The sequence below is a fragment of the Bombina bombina genome, chromosome 7 (assembly GCF_027579735.1).
Source record: "Bombina bombina isolate aBomBom1 chromosome 7, aBomBom1.pri, whole genome shotgun sequence".
In the NCBI taxonomy this organism is placed as follows: Eukaryota; Metazoa; Chordata; class Amphibia; order Anura; family Bombinatoridae; genus Bombina; species Bombina bombina.
In genome coordinates this window covers 155,423,738-155,449,029 of record NC_069505.1, presented here as the reverse complement: position 1 = coordinate 155,449,029, position 25,292 = coordinate 155,423,738, and the positions used below count along the sequence as shown (strand labels likewise).

Below are 25,292 nucleotides of genomic sequence, written 5' to 3'. Positions count from 1 at the left end.
AGCTGAAAGATTGACTAATGTAGTACCATTGATAGTGTGTATAATTTATAAAAAGGCAACTTATTTTTATGCAAAACAAAGGGGTAGATTTATCATCCCCTTGGCGGACATGATTTGCTATAGTGAATCATGTCCGTCCTGCATTGCTAAATGCCGACAGCATACGCTGTCTGCATTTAACATTGCAGAAGCAGTTCTGGTGAACTGCTTGTGCAATGCCGCCCCCTGCAGATTCGCGGCCAATTGACCGCTAGCAGGGGGTGTCAATCATCCCGATCATATATGATTGGGCGGATTGATGTCTGCAGTTTTAGAGGCAGTGGGCAAGTTAAGGAGCAGCGATTTTAAGGCCGCTGCTTCTTAACTCCTGTTTCCGGTGAGCCTGAAGGCACGCATGGAAACAGAGGTATTAGGGCAGATATGGAGCTTCTTAAAACGGCCCTTTAGTCTCTAGAGACAGATTGTTCACTAGCTGAGAACAATTCTTACAGCTATACTGGTAGATAGGAACATACCTAGACCAAGTGATCAACAAAACATTTTTGTTGAGACCATTTGATGCAAGAATGATAATAATTTAAAACCCTATCACTAGATTTATTGAATCATTTTGTGGAATAACTGAGAAACTTACATTATGTCTGTAAAATATTTTAAGGGGGTGATTTCACATAGACATCTTTGTCTACTGAAAGCTTCTTACACAAGTTATAAGATAGTTAGATAGATAGATAGATAGATAGATAGATAGATAGATAGATAGATAAAGAGAAGGACAGACAGAAATAAAGAGAGGCAGACAGAAAGACAGACAGAAATCATGTTAGTATTATTTTTTAAACAATAAAATCCAAAGATACCCCTTGCACTTAAGCTGCATACAAAAGTAAGTCATCTGAAATATTGTTTTTTTTTTTATAGATTTCCTAAGGCAATTTTAAGATAATTGTTCACATTTATTTTCAAAGAGAATAGAAATTGCATTTATAAAAGTAAATCTGTTTTCTGCTGAACAGCAGCAAAACAATTTCACGTGCTCTATTGTCCTGAACTGCTGCAGAAGACTGCAGTCCTTCCTCTTAAAGCATGCAGCAGATTGCAGTACTTCCAGCAGGGCGATATAAATATGCATTAGTTTCAATTCTCTGCGGGGCTCTTGGGAGTACATTTCTATAACATGTAACCCTTGTTTATTTTTTAGTTTAATAAACAGAACCCTCCATTGGGAATAAAAAAAAAAAAAAAAAATAACAACAATGAGGGGATATTACGTAGAACAGATTTAAAATTTCATAAGGGCAGTAGTATTGTAACATTTTTAAAGCAAAGACAAGGTTTTGTATCAAATGGAAATAAAAACTGCTGGGTCCTACTACAGTAATATGTTTTTCTCCTTACAGATGCCAGTCGTTAAAGCTTTGCATCTTTATAGTAGGCACCGCCATCTTGGAACATACAATATATATTGTTACATCCTGTGACAGAAGCTGTGCGATTTCACAAATCAGTGATGCTACCATTTTTTTTTGACAGCTGTACCTTGTACTTGGCGTTAGCTTGCACAATAGTTTTATTTTACCACGGTTTAAAAGTTGCATAACAAATATACAAAATCCCCCAGTAATGTAGCCACTGCAAGAATATGCAGGTCCCGATCTGTATTGTTCAAGCTGAACTAAAGTGTCTAGAAAAATAAAATCGTAATTGATCTGTGAATGCTCACTACTTTTTTTTTTCGAGAATACTCATATTCCAAGAAGGAGTTGTGTGATATGAAGATTCCGAGCTTCTCTAACCAGCGCTTGTAAATGGTTAAAATAAGAGAACAACTTTGAAGAGAGCTGTAGGCACAGGAGGAAAAAGGATAACATATTGAGGCAGAATTATCATATGTCTGTCGGACCTGATCCGACAGTACGGATTAGGTCCGACAGACCTCGCTAAATGCGGAGAGCAATACGCTCTCCGTATTCAGTATTGCACCAGCAGCTCACAAGAGCTGCTGGTACAACGCTGCCCCCTGCAGACTCGCAGCCAATGGGCCGCCAGCAGGGAGGTGTCAATCAACCCGAATGTACTTGATCGGGTTGAATTGTGGCGATTCCTGTCCGCCTCATCAGAGCAGGCGGACAGGGTTATGGAGCTTGATAAATGGGCCTCATTGAGTAGTAATCATTCGATTGCAGTTGTGCTCATCGGTTTAATGTCCCTTTAAAGGACCAGTAAATACAGTAAATTTGCATAATCAGCAAATGCATGATAAAAAGACAATGCAATAGCACTTACCGTAGTTTGAACGTCAAATGAGTAGTAGATTTCTTTATGACAAATTTCAAAGTTATGTCTATTTCCACTCCTCCTGTATCATGTGACAGCCATCAGCCAATCACAAATAGGTATATGTAAACACTGATTTCTTGCACAAGCTCAGTAGGAGGGGGTGACTCAAAAAGTGTAAATATAAAAAGACAGTTCACATTTTGTTAATAGAAGAAAAATACAAAGTTGTGCAAAAATCGCATGCTCTATCTGATTCATGAAATGAAATTTTGATTTCAGTGTCCCTTTAATTGCACATAAAATGAAAATGTCTTATTTTTATACAAATGTCGTTTAACCTCTTCAAAAGGTATAAACAATGAAATAAAGTCATGCATCCAAATGCAATTGATGGCTGCTCTGGAATAGGAAATGGACAATGAGCCAATCAAGAGCAACATATGTAAATATCCAAGAATCCCTCACATGTCCTAAACTAGCTGACACAGGAGTTCACCTGGTGCGTGACATTAACAATATGTTTAACCCTTTTTGTGGAGGTTACACCAGGGCCGGTGCAAATATTTTTGTCTACACAAGCAAAGGTGCATTTTGACACCCCCCCATACCCCACCAAAAAAAGCAAACATATTTCTACATACCAATGGTTGCAAAACACTTTAATTATTAGTACCTAAATTATTTAAATGATGCCTACTAAAAGAAATATAAAAGTGCAGAAATAAAATAATTTTTTAGAGCAGTTTGTTGTTGCACTATTGCTTGAGCTTCAGTAACTTGCTTAGGAGGTTGGTGTAACTTGGCAGTTCCAAAATATGTTTTTTTTCCATTAACTCAAATGCAAATTCAATCAACCAAACGGTTTCCAGGTGAATAGTTGTTTGGACACTCTGGTTTTTATTTAATCTCTTTGCAGGGGTTAAAATAAACACATAATTACATGGAAGCATTTGTGAGAGAATACATTGCAATTTGCTATTAGAGCATTTTATAATACAAAAACAGAAGTCTCAGTAGACGTCACTGGGCCCCTATGTATACAATATATACAGCCAGTTCTAATAAAAAGGCCAATATATTTCAATAAAGTGAGTCATGACTGATTCTGTCCTGTGTTTTCATTACATTGCGGGGTTACCAATGCGGCTGTCAGACAGTGCACTCACCCTCCTCCTCTATTCTGTCTGGGGGTAATTGTCGATGCCACTTCACTATCACTTGCCAAGATGAAGTTGCCACTAGATTCGCTCAGTGCCACCGTTGGCCCCTGCTGTGTCACTGACTTACTCATTTTCATGTCACGTGCAACCCAGACCGTGTGGCTACCGGTTCTTATGACCTCTGCGCTCTGTCCATCCCCAGACCCCTGCCCTCCTACTTCTTTACTTTAGAAGTACCCGGTCCGGGCGTCACTCAAATGGCTCAGTTTTACTCAGTCACATGGCGCCAGTAATTTGCTTCCCTATTTGCCGCTCAGACTGCACAGATAGGCAGGCTTATCGCAAGCCCTACGCCCCCACACGCACATAGATTGGAAGTTACAGGCACAGCTTAAAGCTGTATGCGCACTACAGGCAGCTGCATTGGCAACATTTTCGCTCACACAGCGCCAGTGGATCCACATCTAATAATTTATATAGAACATGGAATTTTAAACAACTTTCTAATTTACTGCTACTATCAATTTTTCTTTGTTCTCTTTGTATCTTTTGATTTAAAAAAAAGCTCAGGAGCATGCACATGTCAGGAGCACAATATAGCAGCAGTTTTGCAAGAATATTATTCATTTATAAGAGCACTAGATGGCAGACACCTACTTAGGTATCTCTTCAACAAAGAATATCATGGGAATGAAGCAAATTTGATAATATAAGTAAATTGGAAACTTTTAAAAATGTATGCTCTGTCAGCAGATAGAACAGACCTTTAATCTTATAAATCTCTGTATACAAGGACCCCTAATCGTATCTCTCTGTCTATACACATTATTTTCATAATTCTTGCACCCCCATTGGGAACTTGCTGCTTGCTGATTACGTATGTCTACTATAGAGAGTACAGCAATACTCATATTTGCAGTATAGTTGGTGGTTTCAGAAGGCCAAAATAGCTATTTCAAACAACAAAATAAAGGGAAGGGAGCAATGTGTAAACAATTTAATACACTCCACTGGGTGTAAAAAATAATTGATATTTACAACACTATGACCCTTCTATATCCTTTTAATATGATTTTTTGCAACTAAGCAAAAAAGGGGCCGATTTATCATGATGCGGGTGGACATGGTGGCATTTAACATTGCACAAGCATTTCTAGTGAAATGCTTGTGCAATGCCACCCCCTACAGATTGGCCGCTAGCATGGAGTGTCAATTATCCTGATCTTATCTGATTGGGATGATTGCTATCCGCCGCCTCAGAGGCGGCAGATAAGTTAGGGTGCAGTGGTCTTAGGAACGCTGCTTCTTAACTTCCGCTTCAGGCAGACTTGAAGCGGAGTGGGTCGGAAGCAGCATCCGTTGCTTCATAAATCGACCCCAAAAATCATATATGAGCTTTTCTTGAAATCAATAGTTGGAGAGCCACTTATGAAATCAGTAAGCAAAACACAGAAACCAAATAAAGGTAGGTACTGGAATATCAGAAACAATCACCAGATTTTTTGGTACACTATGGGCTAGATTACTAGTGGTGGGGAAGCTTGTGCTCACATTCAAGTTTTAAAACCGCTAGAACAATTTTTTGGGGCTCTACGATTCACGCTTGTAGTACAAGTTAAAAGTAAAAAGTTTGCGTACGCAAAATCGCGGTAACAAACTTTGAGAAGTGGCAAATGCAAAATTGCATTCCCCCATAGGCTTCAACAGAGCCGAAAATGTGTTTTTTTTTAAAACAAAAAAAAAAATTAACAGTCACAAGTCGCACAAACATGATCGTTATTTAAAAGTGCAACATAGGAAGATAATAGGGCATATTTCATAATCTTATGTTCTATATATGTTCTATTTATTCTTAAATGTACATCTAAATATGTATCTGATAGATTTCTGCACAAATATATATTTATAGCTATATATACATGATTATATATAGGAATAGATATATCAAAATAAAATAGCGCACAAGAGTTTATAACAAAAAGTTTACAATCAGATGTATAATTTCAAGTGCAGATCCTCTCTCAGGAAAAGTCTAGCAGATGAATAGAGAACGATTGAATACGTACAAGATCTTACCTCAATCCAATGAGGTAAGGATAGTGTTCGGTCTGGGGAAGGGATTGGATTTTCTTCCCACCCTTCAATAGCCTGTTAATTAGTAGGGTACTATCCTGTATTTTCTATATCCGGGTCTATCTGTATTCAGCACTTATTTGGATTCTGAATGATGTTCTGAGAACAAGGGTCATTGATGCCAGCAATGTACAAGCACAGCGTTGGAAAGCAGTTCATTAAAGCAAATAAGATACAGTTCCAAGTCAGGGACACTGAAGTCAAAGGTGCCAACAGGGTACAGGTCCTGGATACAAATACAGCTCAGCGGTGCAGGCAAGAACAGGCTGTCAAGATTACTGTGGTAATTTACAGTGCATGTAATGTACAAACCAACTTAGGGACTCTATGGTAATAGCCAGGGGACAAGTAAGCAACAAAATCAGAAACGTGCAGAGGATCAAACCAAAAAAGCAAAGACAATCCAAGGGACTGGCTAAGGCCAGAAACAAAACTGAGGTGCAAAAGCCAGGAGGTCAAATATCAAACAGCGAAGAGCTCTCACAGGAAACGCACCTAATAGTACTGCTGTTCTTTCCCATTTGGAATAATAATATTATAAATTTATGGAGGGGGGTTTTGGAACACAAACTTTAGCGATAGTATATTCTTTTGTTATTTTTCAGGTATATATATATATATATATATATATATATATATATATATATATAAATATCTATTACAAATACATAGACCATATTCCCCTATGTGAAGAACATTAAATGTGAAAAATGTATATTAAATACATAATATACCACTTTATTAAATATGAATATTGTATAAATATGATCTTTATGTGTTAATCTACATGACTGCAAAGGGCTCCAATGTATATATATATACTATGGGGTATATTTATTAATGTGCGAGCAGACATGATACAATGTAGCCTATCATGTCCACTGCACATCGATAAATGCCAACAGCATACAGTGTTGTCATTTATCATTGCACAAGAATATCTTGTGAACTGCTGGTGCAATGCCGCCCCCTGCAGCCAATGGGCTTCTAGCAGGGGGTGTCAATCAACCTTGATGTGTTGATTTCTGTCCGCAGTCTCAGTGCAGGCGGACAAGTTATGGAGCAGTGGTCCATGAAACAAGGGACATCTTGATAAATCGGCTCATATATATATATATATATATATATATATATATATATATATATATATATATATATATACACACACACACACACATATATATATATATATATATATATATATATTCTGTATATAGATAGATAGATAAATATACATATATACACACACAAATATATATATACACACATATATACTGACATAAATTTGCAATATATAATAAGGATTAATTGGGCTCCAGGATGTTTTAATCATTTCAGAATGGAGGAAAAAACATGTTGCTTTATCTTTAACCATGTAAACACTGCACTGATAAAAATCAAAATATTACGGTTCACTTTTTTTAGCTTAACAATTGCATTTCTGTTATGTTAACAAGTTCGTTAATGAGTCATTTTAAAGCCTATGCATTTGCCACTGTAAAACTCTACTTTAGCAAAAACATAAAGGATAAAGACTTTTCTTTCACGCTCACATTGACAAGTTAATTTATTGAAATCTTTCAGCTGCAACACCATATACTATTCCTATTTGTTAAATCTGGTACAAATCCAGTGTCACATACACTGTCGTCCTTTATTTAATGTCATAAGGATGAATGAAACGTGTGATCTTGTCCTTTTTAGACTCAGTGATCCTTACACAATATATCTTTATGGTCAATATATAAATTTATTTGCATAATACATGCGCTGCACCTACTTGCTTTAACATCAGTATGTTATTTCTGATTATGCAGTTTACCCTGGCGATATCCTAATGTAGCTGACATTTATATTTAGCCTCTTATATCTGTATAATAATCCTGATAGCACAATTCCAGTATCTATTATTAATTTATTTATTTTTTGACCAAGATGAAATAATACATTTTGCAAAAAATAAAATAAAAATGTGTTGTAACATTAAATTTAAAAGATAGAGATTTTCTTTAAGCAACATAAAAGTACAATTTTTTTTATCACAATTATTTAATAAAGCATATAAAATTATTTATCTACAAAAATCTCTGTATATTTAATGATACGTTTTCTAGAAAAAAAAATCATTAGGTAATCTTCTAAAATATTGTGATTGACCACTGTAATCTAGATAACAAGTAGTGTGCGCTTACATTTGTGCGTGAGCAATATAAGAATATCGCGAGTGCGTTAATTTGCATGTATATTACAATTTGAAAGTAAAGGTGTTTGCATAGGTGCAATCTAATTTAATGCATGTCAGGTTAGCGTAACTAAAAACCTTTGTGTAAAGGGTTTATATCCGCCTTGAACCACGAACATATGAGCAGAACACTAAACAGGCTACCCATAATAAGTGGTATTGTTTCCATCGATTCCAATGGAATATATGCAGTACTGCTGAATTCTCAGATCAAGCTGTATTTTTATTATAGGCGTATTTATATATAGAAGTGTTAACACAATCTTGTGCACAAATGTACCTTCGTTTTATTCATACCAATATACAAATACATTTTTTAAACTTCTTTTTACCTTCTCTCTAATAATACGATATTGGGAGAAAATTAGAAACAGCTAAACAGTATTATATATAGATAACTCACTTGTGTTTTGATCATTAAATGAGACTCACATTCCAAACATAACTGAATGAATAAATGTCTGCAAAATATTATTTTTAACTATTTTTTTCAAAATAAATACTAGATAACTTTTGCAGTTGTAATCTCTTTCCTCAGTGTGCACTGATTATTTACTTTGTATGAATTTAGGAGTACATTAATTATTCATTTACGCTAACCCAACGCGAGTTATATTAAGAAAAGTCCCTTTAGTATACAAATATACAGACTGTGCAATGATGTATTTGTTTTAACATAATGCAGTTTCCCTGTCAAGATCAAAACCTAGATGAAGCACCAGGGCTGGTTTAATCCCTGCTATATGTGGCACGCTGGGCACGTAAAAATACACAAACTTGCAAATGTACCTTTTATACCTTATATATGCAATTATACCTTCGAGTTTTTGGGTTAAACCTGTAACATTGTCTACCACGGCACTTACTGAATATATGAGTAGGGAATTTAAAAAGGATATTTGATTTTTTACAATAATACTATTAGGATCAAAATTACACAAAATACAGAAAGTGTTAAAGGTATGTTATGATGAAATGTGCATGGGTATTATTTGAAGATGCATTACAGCAATATGATTCTATTAACAAAAAATATTCTAGTAACTGTTATGACTGTATTAAGTAGCATATGCACATATGCTGTCAATACCCTGTGCATCAGCAATTAAACAACACACACTCTAATACTCAGATGTGATTTCTATAATGCAAATTAAGTAATCCCTAACACAAAAGACCCCATTACTGGCTATCTAAGATGGTAATGTTAAATGTTGGTGCACAATGTATGCACAGCATATGTGCGTATGACACTTAAAACTGTCATAACATTTACTGGAAGCACTTTTTCTAAAACAAGTATATTGCAAAAAAACTTCTATTCCAAGTTCAAATACACTCATGCACTTTTGAGTTTGAACTATTGGATATAAATAATGGAACATAGAGGCTGAGTTATGGAAGCTCTGTGATTGATAGTCACATGATGAAAACTCAGGTACTTGGGTCTGTACTGAAGGGAGGGATGTGTTTGGTGACAGAGGAGAGTTTATGCTTTTGATTAACATTCTTACATTAGCAGCTAGAAAGAAAAAAAAAAAACCATAGCTAGTTATGTCAAGGCAAAGAATACCATGTGACACAAATGATGGTTAGAGAATATCAACAGATTAGATAACAGCCATAAATTTTGCATCAATGTTAAGGAGAGGCCAATAGCTTAAACCTACTCAGTTTAATTATTAAGGTGGAGTAATGAGGAGACATTGGGGAGACTGAGACTTGGTTAGGGTGATGATTCAGTGTTTTATTTATATTGCATTTCAAATTTATTTTCCAGTAATGACCCCTAAAGGGCATACATTGTGGTTGCAAAGCACATGATACATATATCTGTCCTATACTATGTTTTTTTGTTTTATTATGTCCTCCAAAATGTAACTGGGGTTATTATTCTAAAAATCAATACAACTCACCTCTTTGCTGCTCTGTATCGATTGTACAGGAGTCCTCGCTGTCAGGTGGGAGAGGCTGGACAGGGCTTTGTTGTTGCTGTTCTGACGTTTGCTTGTTCAGGTGTTGCGGATGGGTTTGACTTTGAGCAATACATGGCATACTTCTCCTTGACGGCTTCAAATGAGGCTCTTTATCTGTTCCACTTTTACTTTTAAACATTCCTAAAGAAGAAACATGTATTTATTAAACATATAGTAAACATATAGACAGACAGACAGACAGACAGTGAGATACACAGACAAACTGACAGAAAGATAGATATCTTGCCCAGCCTCACGGCAAGTGGGCAGCAGTACGGTATCAACAGTTAACATTGTACAATTTGCTGATTGTGCAATTCCACCTACTGCTTGACACAGCAATTGCACACAAGTGGGGGGGCTGTTAATTATCCCAATCTGATTGGATCATGATGATTACTATCTAACATCTAAAGTGTTGTGGATGAGCCTCAAACACTGGGGCTTCAAAGCAGCTATCTCTGATTGGTAAATGGAGCCCTATGTGAGCCAATACTTCATACTGTGTATGTACAAAAACTAAGCATGAGCCTTATATGCAGATATTTATCTCAGAATAGTCATTAAACTTAAAAGGATATAGAAGCCAAAAATACATTTTCCCAATTAAGATATAAAGTGTGCAATTAAAGTAAAAAGAAATTACAAATGTATCTATTATCTAATTTGCTGTGTTCTCTTTCGCCTAGATTTAGAGTTCTGCGGCCAAAGGGGTGCGTAGCTAACGCTGGCTTTTTTCTGGCCGCACCTTTTAAATACCGCTGGTATTGAGAGTTCACAGAATGGCTGCGTTAGGCTCCAAAAAAGGAGCGTAGAGCATATTTAACGCAACTTCAACTCTCGATACCAGCGGTGCTTACGGACGCGGCCAGCTTAAAAAACGTGCTCATGCACGATTCCCCCATACAAAACAATGGGGCTGTTTGAGCTGAAAAAAAACCTAACACCTGCAAAAAAGCCGCGTTCAGCTCCTAACGCAGCCCCATTGTTTGCTATGGGGAAACACTTCCTACGTCTGCACCTAACACTCTAACATGTACCCCGAGTCTAAACACCCCTAACCTTACACTTATTAACCCCTATTCTGCTGCCCCCCGCTATCGCTGACCCCTGCATATTATCATTAACCCCTAATCTGCCGCTCCGTAAACCGCCGCTACTTACATTATCCCTATGTACCCCTAATCTGCTGCCCCTAACACCGCTGACCCCTATATTTATTAACCCCTAATCTGCCCCCCACAACGTCGTCTCCACCTGCCTACACTTATTAACCCCTAATCTGCCGAGTGGACCGCACCGCTATTATAATAAAGTTATTAACCCCTAATCCGCATCACTCCCGCCTCAATAACCCTATAATAAATAGTATTAACCCCTAATCTGCCCTCCCTAACATCGCCGACACCTAACTTCAAACATTAACCCCTAATCTGCCGACTGGAGCTCACCGCTATTCTAATAAATGTATTAACCCCTAAAGCTAAGTCTAACCCTAACACTAACACCCCCCTAAGTTAAATATAATTTAAATCTAACAAAATAAATTAACTCTTATTAAATAAATTATTCCTATTTAAAGCTAAATACTTACCTGTAAAATAAATCCTAATATAGCTACAATATAAATTATAATTATATTATAGCTATGTTAGGATTTATATTTATTTTACAGGTAACTTTGTATTTATTTTAACCAGGTACAATAGCTATTAAATAGTTAAGGACTATTTAATAGCTAAAATAGCTAAAATAATTACAAAAATACCTGTAAAATAAATCCTAACCTAAGTTACAATTAAACCTAACACTACACTATCAATAAATTAATTAAATAAAATACCTACAATTACCTACAATTAAACCTAACACTACACTATCAATACATTAATTAAATACAATATCTACAAATAAATACAATGAAATAAACTAACTAAAGTACAAAAAATAAAAAAGAACTAAGTTACAAAAAATAAAAAAATATTTACAAACATCAGAAAAATATTACAACAATTTTAAACTAATTACACCTACTCTAAGCCCCCTAATAAAATAACAAAGACCTCCAAAATAAAAAAAATGCCCTACCCTATTCTAAATTACAAAAGTTCAAAGCTCTTTTACTTTACCAGCCCTGAACAGGGCCCTTTGCGGGGCATGCCCCAAAGAATTCAGCTCTTTTGCCTGTAAAAAAAACACATACAATACCCCCCCAACATTACAACCCACCACCCACATACCCCTAATCTAACCCAAACCCCCCTTAAATAACCCTAACACTACGCCCCTGAAGATCTTCCTACCTTATCTTCACCATACCAGGTTCACCGATCGATCCAGAAAAGCTCCTCCGATGTCTTGATCCAAGCCCAAGCGGGGGGCTGAAGATGTCCATGATCCGGCTGGAGTCTTCATCCAAGCGGGAGCTGAAGAGGTCCATGATCCAGCTGAAGTCTTCATCCAAGCGGGAGCTGAAGAGGTCCATGATCCGGCTGAAGTCTTCTATCAACGGCATCTTCAATCTTCTTTCTTCCGGATCCATGTTCATCCCGCCGACGCGGAACATCCATCTTCACCGACGACTTCCCGACAAATGACGGTTCCTTTAAGGATTCTATCAGCCAATCGGAATTAAGGTAGGAAAATCAGCCAATCAGATTGAGCTCGCATTCTATTGGCTGTTCCAATCAGCCAATAGAATGCGAGCTCAATCTGATTGGCTGATCGGATCAGCCAATCGTATTGAACTTGATTCTGATTGGCTGATTCCATCAGCCAATCAGAATTTTCCTACCTTAATTCCGATTGGCTGATAGAATCCTATCAGCCAATCAGAATTCGAGGGACGCCATCGTGGATGACGTCCCTTAAAGTAACCGTCATTCTTCAGTTGGACGTCGTCGGAAGAAGATTCGTCCGCGCTGGAGGTCTTCACGATGGAGCCGTTCCTCATTGGATGAAGATAGAAGATGCCAATTGGATCAAGATGGTTGCCGGTCTGGATCGCCTCTTCTTCCCGGATAGGATGAAGACTTTGGAGCCTCTTCTGGACCTCTTCAGCCGCAGGATTATGGATCGCCAGCCCCCGCTTGGGTTGGATGAAGATTTTAGAGCCAGGACCGATCGGTGATACCCGGTGAGGTGAAGTTAAGGTAGGAAGATCTTCAGGGGCTTAGTGTTAGGTTTATTTAAGGGGGGTTTGGGTTAGATTAGGGGTATGTGGGTGGTGGGTTGTAATGTTGGGGGGGGTATTGTATGTATTTTTTTACAGGCAAAAGAGCTGAATTTCTTGGGGCATGCCCTGCAAAGGGCCCTGTTCAGGGCTGGTAAAGTAAAAGAGCTTTGAACTTTTGTAATTTAGAATAGGGTAGGGCATTTTTTTATTTGGGGGGTCTTTGTTATTTTATTAGGGGGCTTAGAGTAGATGTAATTAGTTTAAAATTGTTGTAATATTTTTCTAATGTTTGTAAATATTTTTTTATTTTTTGTAACTTAGTTCTTTTTTATTTTTTGTACTTTAGTTAGTTTATTTAATTGTAGTTATTTGTAGGTATTGTATTTAATTCATTTATTGATAGTGTAGTGTTAGGTTTAATGGTAGATAATTGTAGGTATTTTATTTAATTAATTTATTTATAGTGTAGTGTTAGGTTTAATTGTAACTTAGGTTAGGATTAATTTTACAGGTAAATTTGTAATTATTTTAACTATTTTAGCTATTAAATAGTTCTTAACTATTTAATAGCTATTGTACCTGGTTAAAATAAATACAAAGTTACCTGTAAAATAAATATTAATCCTAAAATAGCTATAATATAATTATAATTTATATTGTAGCTATATTAGGGTTGATTTTACAGGTAAGTATTTAGCTTTAAATAGGAATAATTTATTTAATTAGAGTTAATTTATTTCGTTAGATTTAAATTATATTTAACTTAGGGGGGTGTTAGTGTTAGGGTTAGACTTAGCTTTAGGGGTTAATACATTTATTACAGTAGCGGCGAGATTCGGTCAGCAGATTAGGGGTTAATAATTGAAGTTAGGTGTCGGCGATGTTAGGGAGGGCAGATTAGGGGTTAATACTATTTATTATAGGGTTATTGAGGCGGGAGTGAGGCGGATTAGGGGTTAATAACTTTATTATAGTAGCGTGCGGTCCGCTCAGCAGATTAGGGGTTAATAAGTGTAGGCAGGTGGAGGCGACGTTGAGGGGGGCAGATTAGGGGTTAATAAATATAATATAGGGGTCGGCGGTGTTAGGAGCAGCAGATTAGGGGTACATAAGGATAACGTAAGTAGCGGCGCTTTGTGGTCGGCAGATTAGGGGTTAATTATTGTAGGTAGCTGGCGGCGACGTTGTGGGGGGCAGGTTAGGGGTTAATAAATATAATATAGGGGTCGGCGGTGTTAGGGGCAGCAGCTTAGGCGTACATAAGTATAACATAGGTGGCGGTCGGCAGATTAGGGGTTAAAAAAAATTAATTGAGTGGCGGCGATGTGGGGGGACCTCGGTTTAGGGGTACATAGGTAGTTTATGGGTGTTAGTGTACTTTAGAGCACAGTAGTTAAGAGCTTTATAAACCGGCGTTAGCCAAGAAAGCTCTTAACTACTGACTTTTTTCTGCGGCTGGAGTCTTGTCGTTAGATTTCTAACGCTCACTTCAGCCACGACTCTAAATACCAGAGTTAGAAAGATCCCATTGAAAAGATAGGATATGCAAATGGCGTAGGGGGATCTGCGGTATGGAAAAGTCGCGGCTGAAAAGTGAGCGTTAGACCCTTTAATGACTGACTCCAAATACCAGAGAGCGGTAAAAACCAGCGTTAGGAGCCTCTAACGCTGGTTTTGACGGCTACCGCCCAACTCTAAATCTAGGCCTTAGTATCCTCTGTTAGTAGTAATGTATAACATTGCTACAAACATTGTTGCAATCACTACTAGGATAGAGTGCTAAAGACATGAATTTCCTTGAGCTGATTGGGTTCATTTTCTTAAAAGGATACTAAGAGAACAAAGCAAATTTGCTAAAAGAAGTAAATTGAAAACTCTATTATTATTTTTTTTTAAATTGTGTGTTCTATTTAAACCATGAAAGTTTAATCTTGACTTTACTGTTCATTTAGGGCTAGATTACAAGTGAAACACTAATTAATCCTTCCACTTGAGCGTTAATTGCACTAAACTTAAGATTTTTGCCCTAGTCGGGTTGCGCTTGAATTATGAGTTAAAAGTACACTGTTTTCACTCTAGTGATAACCTGACTAGCACAAAAACCCAAAGTAGAATATCGCATACGTGTTCACATATACCCTTATAGAAATAAAACAATCACGCAAACCCTATCGCACATTCTCGTTTACACTAAACCAATAGGAGACTAAGAATACTCTTTACATAACAGAATATGTTCTATTTATTCATTTGAGGGTATTTTGCACAAATATATTTACTGTATACAGATAATTACATATATTTATAGATATATACATAAACATATATATATATATATATATATATATATATATATATATAAATATATATATATATATATATATATATATATATATATATATATATATATATATATATATATATATATAGGAATATCTATTTAGAAATACTTAGAACATATTCTGCTCTATGCAGAACATTGGAATGTAAAATATTTACAGTAAATACACTGTATAACACTTTATTAAATATGAATATTGCATAAATATGCTTTAACACGTATTCATCTACTTAACGGCAAAGCGCTTCAATGCACTTATATATATGTCTATATACAGTATGTATACATATGTATTTTTATGTTTGTATGTGTATATATGTCTGTAAATACATATATACACATATAAATATATAAATACTTTACATAAATAAATATGTACACATATTAAGACAGATTAACTCACTGGATTTTAAAGGGACAGTCTACACCAGAATTGTTATTGTTTTAAAAGATAGATAATCCCTTTTTACCCATTCCCCAGTTTTGCATAACCAACAGAGTTATATTTATATATTTTTTACCTCTGTGATTATCTTCTATCTAAGCCTCTGCAAACTGCCACTTTATTTCAGTTCTTTTGACAGACTTGCAATTTAGCCAATCAGTGATGACTCCCAGGTAACTTCACGTGCATGAGCACAGTGTTATCTATATGAAAAACATGAACTAACACCCTGTAGTGGTGAAAAACCTGTTAAAATGCATTCTTAAGAGGCAGCCTTCATGGTCTAAGAAAGTAGCATATGAACCTCCTAGGTTAAGCTTTCAACTAAGAATACCAAAAGATCAAAGCAAAATTGGTGATAAAAGTAAATTGGAAAATTGTTTAAAACTACATGCTCTATCTGAATCATGAAAGTTTTTTTTGGACTAGACTGTCCCTTTAAGTAAAACTTAACTTTTATTGTAGTAGATCAATGTAGAAAATTGTCCCATGACATTTCAGTGCCAACTAGCACCTTTATCAAATGGATCAACAGTTCATCAGGCAGATGGCATAGCCTGACATCCGGAGAATAGGATAAAAACATGAGGACGCTGCAGCCTTATATACCCGGCATTTAACTCAATTGATTGTAAGGAATAGTGCTTGTTTGCACGCCCGTACGCATATCACATAGGCCACGCCCCTTCCGGTGTATGTAGCGACCTGTCATTGGCGCAACCAGCACCATCTTCAGTATAGGCATCTCAGTCCGGATTCAAGCTTAGCACATGGCTAATTAGCATCTCTGATGCTCTGAATGACGTAGGAGTTCAGGGAAGCGTCTATGTACAAAAAAGTGCAGCAATCCTAAAACGATGTTAAAAATACACTATATGCAAAGGACACAAATAGAAAAGTATCAAAAAATGATGTTGTGCATATCGAATCTGTAGACACAGTTCAGGATTGGAGGGTGCAAATGATATTGTGATCCAGGATTACAGTGACTACAGACTACCAGGCTACCAGACAATTGACTGACACACATACCTACATGAAACAAAGCTAATCCCACTTCAAAATATAAAATGTTAGTTGATCAGACTCTGCTTTGTGGCCTACAATCACAGTATATCACTGAGAATGAATTTGACTACATGAACACATCTTTCCAGAAAATACCAATAATGTACCTATCACCGAAAATACATAAGTGTCTTGTTAACCCTCCCGGCACACCCATAGTTTCTGCCAGGAAGGGTTATACTCAATTCCTTTTCATACCTGCAAGACACCACATTCATGATTCTTAAACTCCAACAACACACATGCCTACATCCTAATGACATTCTTGTTACCATGGATGTTGACAGTTTGTATACTGTTATTCCCCATGAGGCTGGTTTACAGACTGTCAGAACCATTGTTAGTGAGTCCACTGATTACAGTGGCCCACCACTAGAGTTCATAATAGAATTGATGGAACATTGTCTAAAGAAAAATGATTTCAAATTCGAACGAGATTACTATCTTCAATTTTCAGGTACGGCCATGGAGTCTAATATGGCCCCTACATATGCCAACCTGTATATGCTGGGTTACGAGTCTGCCAACATGAAACCCTTAATGCATCCATGTATCTCTCTTTATACCCGCTACATAGATGACTTGTTCTTGGTTTGGACAGGTAGTTTATCACATCTCCATAAGTGGGTGTCTGAGTTGAATCACACAGATTCTCCCATTAGATTTAAGATGGAATGTAGTGTACAAAATGTACATTTTTTGGATCTTAATGTATTTAAAGTCCTTACAGATGGAGACTGTAGGTTTGGTACGCCTCTTTACACCAAACCTACAGATAGGAACTCACTCCTCCTATCCACAAGCTGCCACCCTGACCATAAATAGATGGGTATAATCTCTTCTCAGCTGACTAGGGTGGTCCAAAACAACTCTGATCCGGCTATCCTCCAAACTCAGTTAGACACTACAGGGAGTGCAGAATTATTAGGCAAGTTGTATTTTTGAGGATTAATTTTATTATTGAACAACAACCATGTTCTCAATGAACCAAAAAAACTCATTAATATCAAAGCTGAATATTTTTGGAAATAGTTTTTAGTTTGTTTTTAGTTTTAGCTATTTTAGGGGGATATCTGTGTGTGCAGGTGACTATTACTGTGCATAATTATTAGGCAACTTAACAAAAAACAAATATATACCCATTTCAATTATTTATTTTTACCAGTGAAACCAATATAACAACATCTCAACATTCACAAATATACATTTCTGACATTCAAAAATAAAACAAAAACAAATCAGAGACCAATATAGCCACCTTTCTTTGCAAGGACACTCAAAAGCCTGCCATCCATGGATTCTGTCAGTGTTTTGATCTGTTCACCATCAACATTGCGTGCAGCAGCAACCACAGCCTCCCAGACACTGTTCAGAGAGGTGTACTGTTTTCCCTCCTTGTAAATCTCACATTTGATGATGGACCACAGGTTCTCAATGGGGTTCAGATCAGGTGAACAAGGAGGCCATGTCATTAGATTTTCTTCTTTTATACCCTTTCTTGCCAGCCACGCTGTGGAGTACTTGGACGCGTGTGATGGAGCATTGTCCTGCATGAAAATCATGTTTTTCTTGAAGGATGCAGACTCCTTCCTGTACCACTGCTTGAAGAAGGTGTCTTCCAGAAACTGGCAGTAGGACTGGGAGTTGAGCTTGACTCCATCCTCAACCCGAAAAGGCCCCACAAGCTCATCTTTGATGATACCAGCCCAAACCAGTACTCCACCTCCACCTTGCTGGCGTCTGAGTCGGACTGGAGCTCTCTGCCCTTTACCATCCAGCCACTGGCCCATCCATATGGCCCATCAAGACTCACTCTCATTTCATCAGTCCATAAAACCTTAGTTTAATCAGTCTTGAGATATTTCTTGGCCCAGTCTTGACGTTTCAGCTTGTGTGTCTTGTTCAGTGGTGGTCGTCTTTCAGCCTTTCTTACCTTGGCCATGTCTCTGAGTATTGCACACCTTGTGCTTTTGGGCACTCCAGTGATGTTTCAGCTCTGAAATATGGCCAAACTGGTGGCAAGTGGCATCTTGGCAGCTGCACGCTTGACTTTTCTCAGTTCATGGGCAGTTATTTTGCGCCTTGGTTTTTCCACACGCTTCTTGCGACCCTGTTGACTATTTTGAATGAAACGCTTGATTGTTCGATGATCACGCTTCAGAAGCTTTGCAATTTTAAGAGTGCTGCATCCCTCTGCAAGATATCTCACTATTTTTGACTTTTCTGAGCCTGTCAAGTCCTTCTTTTGACCCATTTTGCCAAAGGAAAGGAAGTTGCCTAATAATTATGCACACCTGATATAGGGTGTTGATGTCATTAGACCACACCCCTTCTCATTACAGAGATGCACATCACCTAATATGCTTAATTGGTAGTAGGCTTTCGAGCCTATACAGCTTGGAGTAAGACAACATGCATAAAGAGGATGATGTGGTCAAAATACTCATTTGCCTAATAATTCTGCACTCCCTGTATGTGCATCAAATTACAGGCTAGAGGGTATGACAAGAAGGACATTGTCACAGCCAGAAACCGATTGGATGGTTAATCACAAGTTACGTTGCTGGAATGGACCAAGGTCCATAAACAAGCTCAGATCCCCAATTTGAACTTCATCACGACTTTCACTCCTGAATATAACCGCATAGCTGGAGCAGTTCGCAATCGATGGGATATACTTCAGGCTGATAAGAGTCTGTCAAGTTGGAGATTGAATCCTCCTCGTATGGCTTATAAACGAGCCAGGAATATACGAGACATACTGGTCAAAACTGACCCCAAGGAATCCTATCAAAAAGACTCATGGCTTAAGTCTGCTAAGAAGGGTTGTTTCAGATGTGGGGATTGCATTACCTGCAACGGTATGCAAATGGGCCCTACATTCCAGCACCCACACTCCAACTATCGGTACAAAATACAACATAGGGTAACTTGCAGTAGTACATATGTTGTTTATATTCTGGTCTGTCCATGTTCCCTGTTTTATGTAGGGAAAACCATCACAACTTTTCGTGAAAGGATGGCCAACCATAGATATGCTATCAGGGAGGCTACCAAGAAGGGATCCTCTGATCAGCCAGTGGCACGCCACTTCGCACAGCAGAAGCACAGTGTCTCCAGCCTAAGAAACATGATCATAGATCATATACCACCTATAACTAGGGGAGGAAACCGTGGCAGAGCTCTACTCCAACATGAAACAAATGGATATACTGTATATATTGGACACAGTGGAACCTAAGGGGCTCAACATACAACTGGTCTATGGCCCATTCATTGGATGAACACTGACATCAGATGTCCACATTCCAAATATCACTTTTCGAGTGTCTGGCTTGAATATTCTGCTTTTCTGATGCTTATACCCTGATGTGTCTCCCCTCTATTCTGATTGGCCTATTTGATTCACCTTTAAGCAATAAATCTCTATGTATCAGGTCCGCACTTGTTAAACACAATATCATTTTCACCCTCCAATCCTGAACTGTGTCCTTTGCATACAGTGTATTTTTAACATTGTTTTAGGATTGCTGCAGTTTTTTGTACATAGACGCTTCCCTGAACTCCTACATCACTCAGAGCATCAGAGATGCTAATTAGCCATGTGCTAAGCTTGAATCCGAACTGAGATGCCTATACTGAAGACGGTGCTGGTTGCACCAATGACAGGTCGCTACCTATGCCGGAAGGGGTGTGGCCTATGTGATATGTGTACGGACGTGCAAACAAGCACTGTTCCTAACAATCAATTGAGTTAAATGCAGGGTATATAAGGCTGCAGCGTTCTAATGTTTTTATCCTATTTTCCGGATGTCAGGCTATGCCATCTGCCTGATGAACTGTTGATCCATTTGATAAAGGTGCTAGTTGGCACCAAAACGTCATGGGACATTTTCTACATTGATCTACTACAATATAAGTTTTACTTAACCCATTGAGTGCTATCTTATTCTAAGACTATATATATATATATATATATATATATATATATATATATATATATATATATATATATATATATACATATATACCACATGTATATATATGTATCTCTGTGTTAAAGCCCTTTGTGTAAAAGCTTCTTTTTTCTAACACCCAAGAACTCATATCTATGAGCCCTTGTAACGTTTGTGTGCAATATTTTTTTAAATAATTATTGTTATTATGGGTGTAAATGTAGTTTGTAATGTCATTTTTTTTGTGCAACTTTTATTTTGAGAAACAGTTAACCCGAACTCTGAAGTCGGGGTAATGATTCTAGCGTTTACACTCAACTTGTAATATGAGCAGTAAGCCTGATGAGCGCAAACCCTCACAATATACCTCCTATTGCTTGTGCGCAAACAATTTAGCCATTAAAGGGACATATTACTCATATACTAAATCACTTGAAAGTGATGCAGCATAACTGTAAAAAGCTGACAAGAAAATATCACCTGAGCCTTTCTTAGTAAAAAAAGGAAGATATTTTACCTCAAAATGTATTCAGCTCACCAGAGTAAGTGCTGTGTAAACAGTCATGTCATAGAACTTACTGAATAGGAGAATAACATGAGTGCGCCTGCCAGATGCACATTCCCTTGCAAGTCCTGGGACAAGCATCCCGACTGGCTGCTTAAAGTCTCTTTACAGTGGGGTGTGAATACTTAGGAAATTTGAGGTAAAATATATTTCTTTTTTACATAGAGATGTTCAGGTGATATTTTCTAGTCAACTTTTTACAGGTATGCAGCTGTACACTTTGATGTGCTTCAACATTTGGATTTAATGTCCTTTTAATAGTGAATTTTTGCTATGTAACATAGACTGTTACAAACAAAATGCCTCAAACATCAATTTTCATTCACCACCGCAGAGGTTACTTATTTATAGGAAAAGACAGGAGAGATTTGTGTCTCTTTATACAGATTGGAGAGTAAATAGTTAAAGTAAAACATTTGAGCCAGTTGTTGAGCAGATTGCTGGCTGGGCAGATTTTGTATGGCTTCCCTAATGAAAAACAAAAGATTGATGAAGAATCATGAAAATATCAAAAAACCAAAGGTCACAAATTGTGAGACGCAACAATACATAATGTGTTTTTAAATACAACGGAACATGAGTATGAGATTAGTGCAGCAGAACCTTTTCTTGGAACCTGAAGGGTAAAGTCAGAACTGGCTGACCAAAGTATGCACTTATAATAGCACCTCTGTGTCCCCTTACATTATCATCTATTTCAAGAGGTGAATGAACATAGCAACAATTAAAATATAACTTTTATTGAAATTAATTTATAAAGATGTGTGCATTAAAAACACAAATATGATACGTTGGTACTCAATAATAATATAGCATATATACCACTTGCTGTCTAATTAGGAATCAGTATCAATTATACTTGGAATTCCTAAGGAGTAAATTAATAGTATTGGGAATTGGGCAATTGTGGTCAGTGCAGGCATCAAGTGTGATTGTGCACTTCAAGAGGCCTATTTATCAAACGTCTTGCTGAACTGATCCGACAGTGCGGATCAGGTCCGCAAGACCTCGCTGAATGCGGAGAGCAATACGCTCTCCATATTCAGCATTGCACCAGCAACTCACAAGAGCTGCTGGTACAATGCTGACCCCTGCAGATTTGCGGCCAATGGGCCGCCAGCAGGGGGTGTCAATGAACCAGATCGTACTCGATCGGGTTGAATTGTGGCGATTCCTGTGCGCCTGTTTAGAGCAAGCGGACAAGGTTATGGAGCAGCGGTCTTTAGACACGGGCCCACAAGCTTCATACAGAGCTTGATAAATGGGCCTCTAATTCTGTTCAATTCTGTACTATATGGGTCTTATTGTTCCAAGGCTTGTGTGGCTGAATAAATGCCTGTATACATACATATATATTTACCTATACTATTACCTATACAAACAGTGACCAATACCCTCATGTTACAATATAAATCACCACTTTATTAAATATAGTTTTACTGTAACATTAGCAGTGGTGTTATCATTATAATGCTGTGTTTTTCAATTCACAAGGTTGTGTTGGTATTGTATCAGAGATACTTGTTTAATACATTTGTAGCAAATTCAATAATGTTGAACGAAGTCAGAGAGATAAAGAGACTAAGTCTCTGGGGCCGATTTATCAATGTCTGGCAGACATGATCCGCTGTAGCGGATCATATCCGCCAGACATCGCTGAATGCCAACAGCATACACTGTCTGCATTTAACATTGCACAAGCAGTTCTAGTGACTTTATTGATGTTTCAGTCGTGTTTGCTCCCTTAAAGATGCAAATATGATTTTTATTCATAAATATCTATTAAATTTGAAGCTCTGTGTTACTCAAGTTCCAGCAACTATATCATCCTCATCTAAGAAATGTGAGCCAGGGTCCAGCTGCTGGAAAAATATTTTGGGTTACCATAGCAACTAACTTGTAATGGAGTGACTTTAAAAAATCCGACGTCGGATGGAAGAGTTCACACAATGTTAAATTACACCTATATGTAAAGAGAGACTGCATGCAATGCGCAAAATATTTCAATGGAAACCTGGTCCTAAAATGGAGCCATAAACTGCGCTTAGCTGTCGACAACTTTGGTAGCTCACGCTCCATTTTTTTACGGCTCAATGGAAACGATAAGTAAAAGGTGACACAATGTCAAAATGTTCATACAATCTCATATGAAACATTTGCACTAGATTGTGTTATTATTGTCTGTTCTTGTCAATAAATTAATAAATAAATAAAATAAATGAATCAGGAGCGTCAAATCACTGTCAAATATATGCTGAATGCCTGAAATAAAAGTAAGGTTGGAATCTATCAGTAGTTTGTAATATATAAATAAACATACAATGTACTCATATAAATTAAATCATTTTGAATTTGATTCATTGAGTTAGGTTTTAAAAAATTTATATTTACAAATTTATAAAAAAATAATAACATGCAGAAATAATGAGTAAAATTGGGCAAATGAACTCACACACACACATATACACACTAAGCATGAGTATAAACTGAAACACAATTAATATATATTTATATATATAATGTAATTTATTCCACAGTATATCAGCTAGATGCATTGCTGTTTGGCAGATCTATTTATTAAAAAACAGTCTGGGTTGGTCTAGCATCAGATGGCAGATTTTGGGCAGACCTAGGTACATACTTTTGAAAATAGGGAGTGAAAGATGTTAACAATACACAGCTCCTCAAATTAAGACCATCAAATAGAATGCGAAAGCCATGAGAGATCTGCATTTATTATGTCCTCATAGCTAGTTCCCAATACACTGCAGTTAAAGGGAAATTAAGCACCTCTTCCTTTAGTGTAAATTATTGTTCTTGTTGCACGCTCCATTGAGAGCAAGGAACTTGCTTAAACCAGCTATTGATGTGCAGCATTTTAAAGAAAACTTAGGTTACCAAATTTGCTTTTTGATCCTTTCCAGGGAGAGTAGCACAGCAGTGTTTAATGTATGTGAACATTTGATTCCCATAGTCTGTATAAATAGATATGTGTCTCATACATCACTATGGTTATATTTATTACAAAAGAATCTGTGCTCTCAATTCCTCTACTGTCTAACACAATACAATTCTATCTCTATACCACTTCAAAGCTGGCGTACCTTCCCCAGCATGCATTGTACTATAGCACAAAGCCAGTGAGCTGGGAAATACGTCTAAATACTGTGCTGAAATCTAAGGCACTTACAGGTCTATCTATATTGCATCACAATGTTTAAAATTGGCTTATTTGCAGTTTGTGATGTCTGTGTCCAGTAATTAAAATTGCATTCAATGTAGTAGTAAGTAGTGTTTTTTATTTGAAATGCACCTAAATTCAGTAGAGTAACTAAGCACTTATGTCATATACAGTAAAAACACTACAAATATTATTTAAAGGGGCGTGGAAGTTACCTGCACATGCCTGAGCTTGCCTCAGTATATTCTCAAGTAAAGAAGCCTTAAAGGGACATTAAACACTAAAAACATTTCATACACCTCACTCTAATTGGGTGCTGCCATTGTGGAGGTTAGATTTCCCTGCAGGTATCTAAAGGAGAGTTGCTGCTCATGTACAAACACATTCAGCACTGGAGTGCAGTGAAAGCTAGAGTTCAATATAGCTGTACCTACGACTAGAGGGTGCCCGGTAATAATAACTTCAATATTATGCTTATAAAATGTATTTAGGGCTAGATTACAATTGGAGCGCTAAATTATTGCGTGCCTGCAAACTGGCAAATTTGCTAGTTTTTGGATGTGCGGAAATTAATCAGCCAATACAAGTGCTGGTTATTGCTACAGCAAGCTCCTGGTAGTAAAAAGTGCGTATAAAATTAACCAGAGATCAGATCTCTGATTAATTTTATAAATGTGCCCCAAATAACCCCAAAATACAGTCTAGCGTATTTCATTAAAAAATAAAAAAACAGCATCTTTATTTTTTAATAAAATTACTGCACCATTTTT

At 37.1% G+C, this 25,292-nt stretch overlaps 1 protein-coding gene across 1 annotated transcript in view; it reads right to left on the bottom strand.

The window, feature by feature from the left end:
• Nucleotides 1-10,654, bottom strand: part of LOC128636280 (anoctamin-3-like) — a gene marked incomplete at its 5' end in the record, with an annotated part of 73,394 nt that extends 62,740 nt beyond the window's left edge. Inside the window, 2 exons of the mRNA XM_053689316.1 lie at nt 9,732-9,932; nt 10,639-10,654. Of these exons, the coding sequence (XP_053545291.1) occupies nt 9,732-9,932; nt 10,639-10,654 (217 nt within the window). The remainder of the gene's footprint in view (nt 1-9,731; nt 9,933-10,638) is intronic.
• Between the last annotated feature and the right edge of the window lie 14,638 nt (nt 10,655-25,292).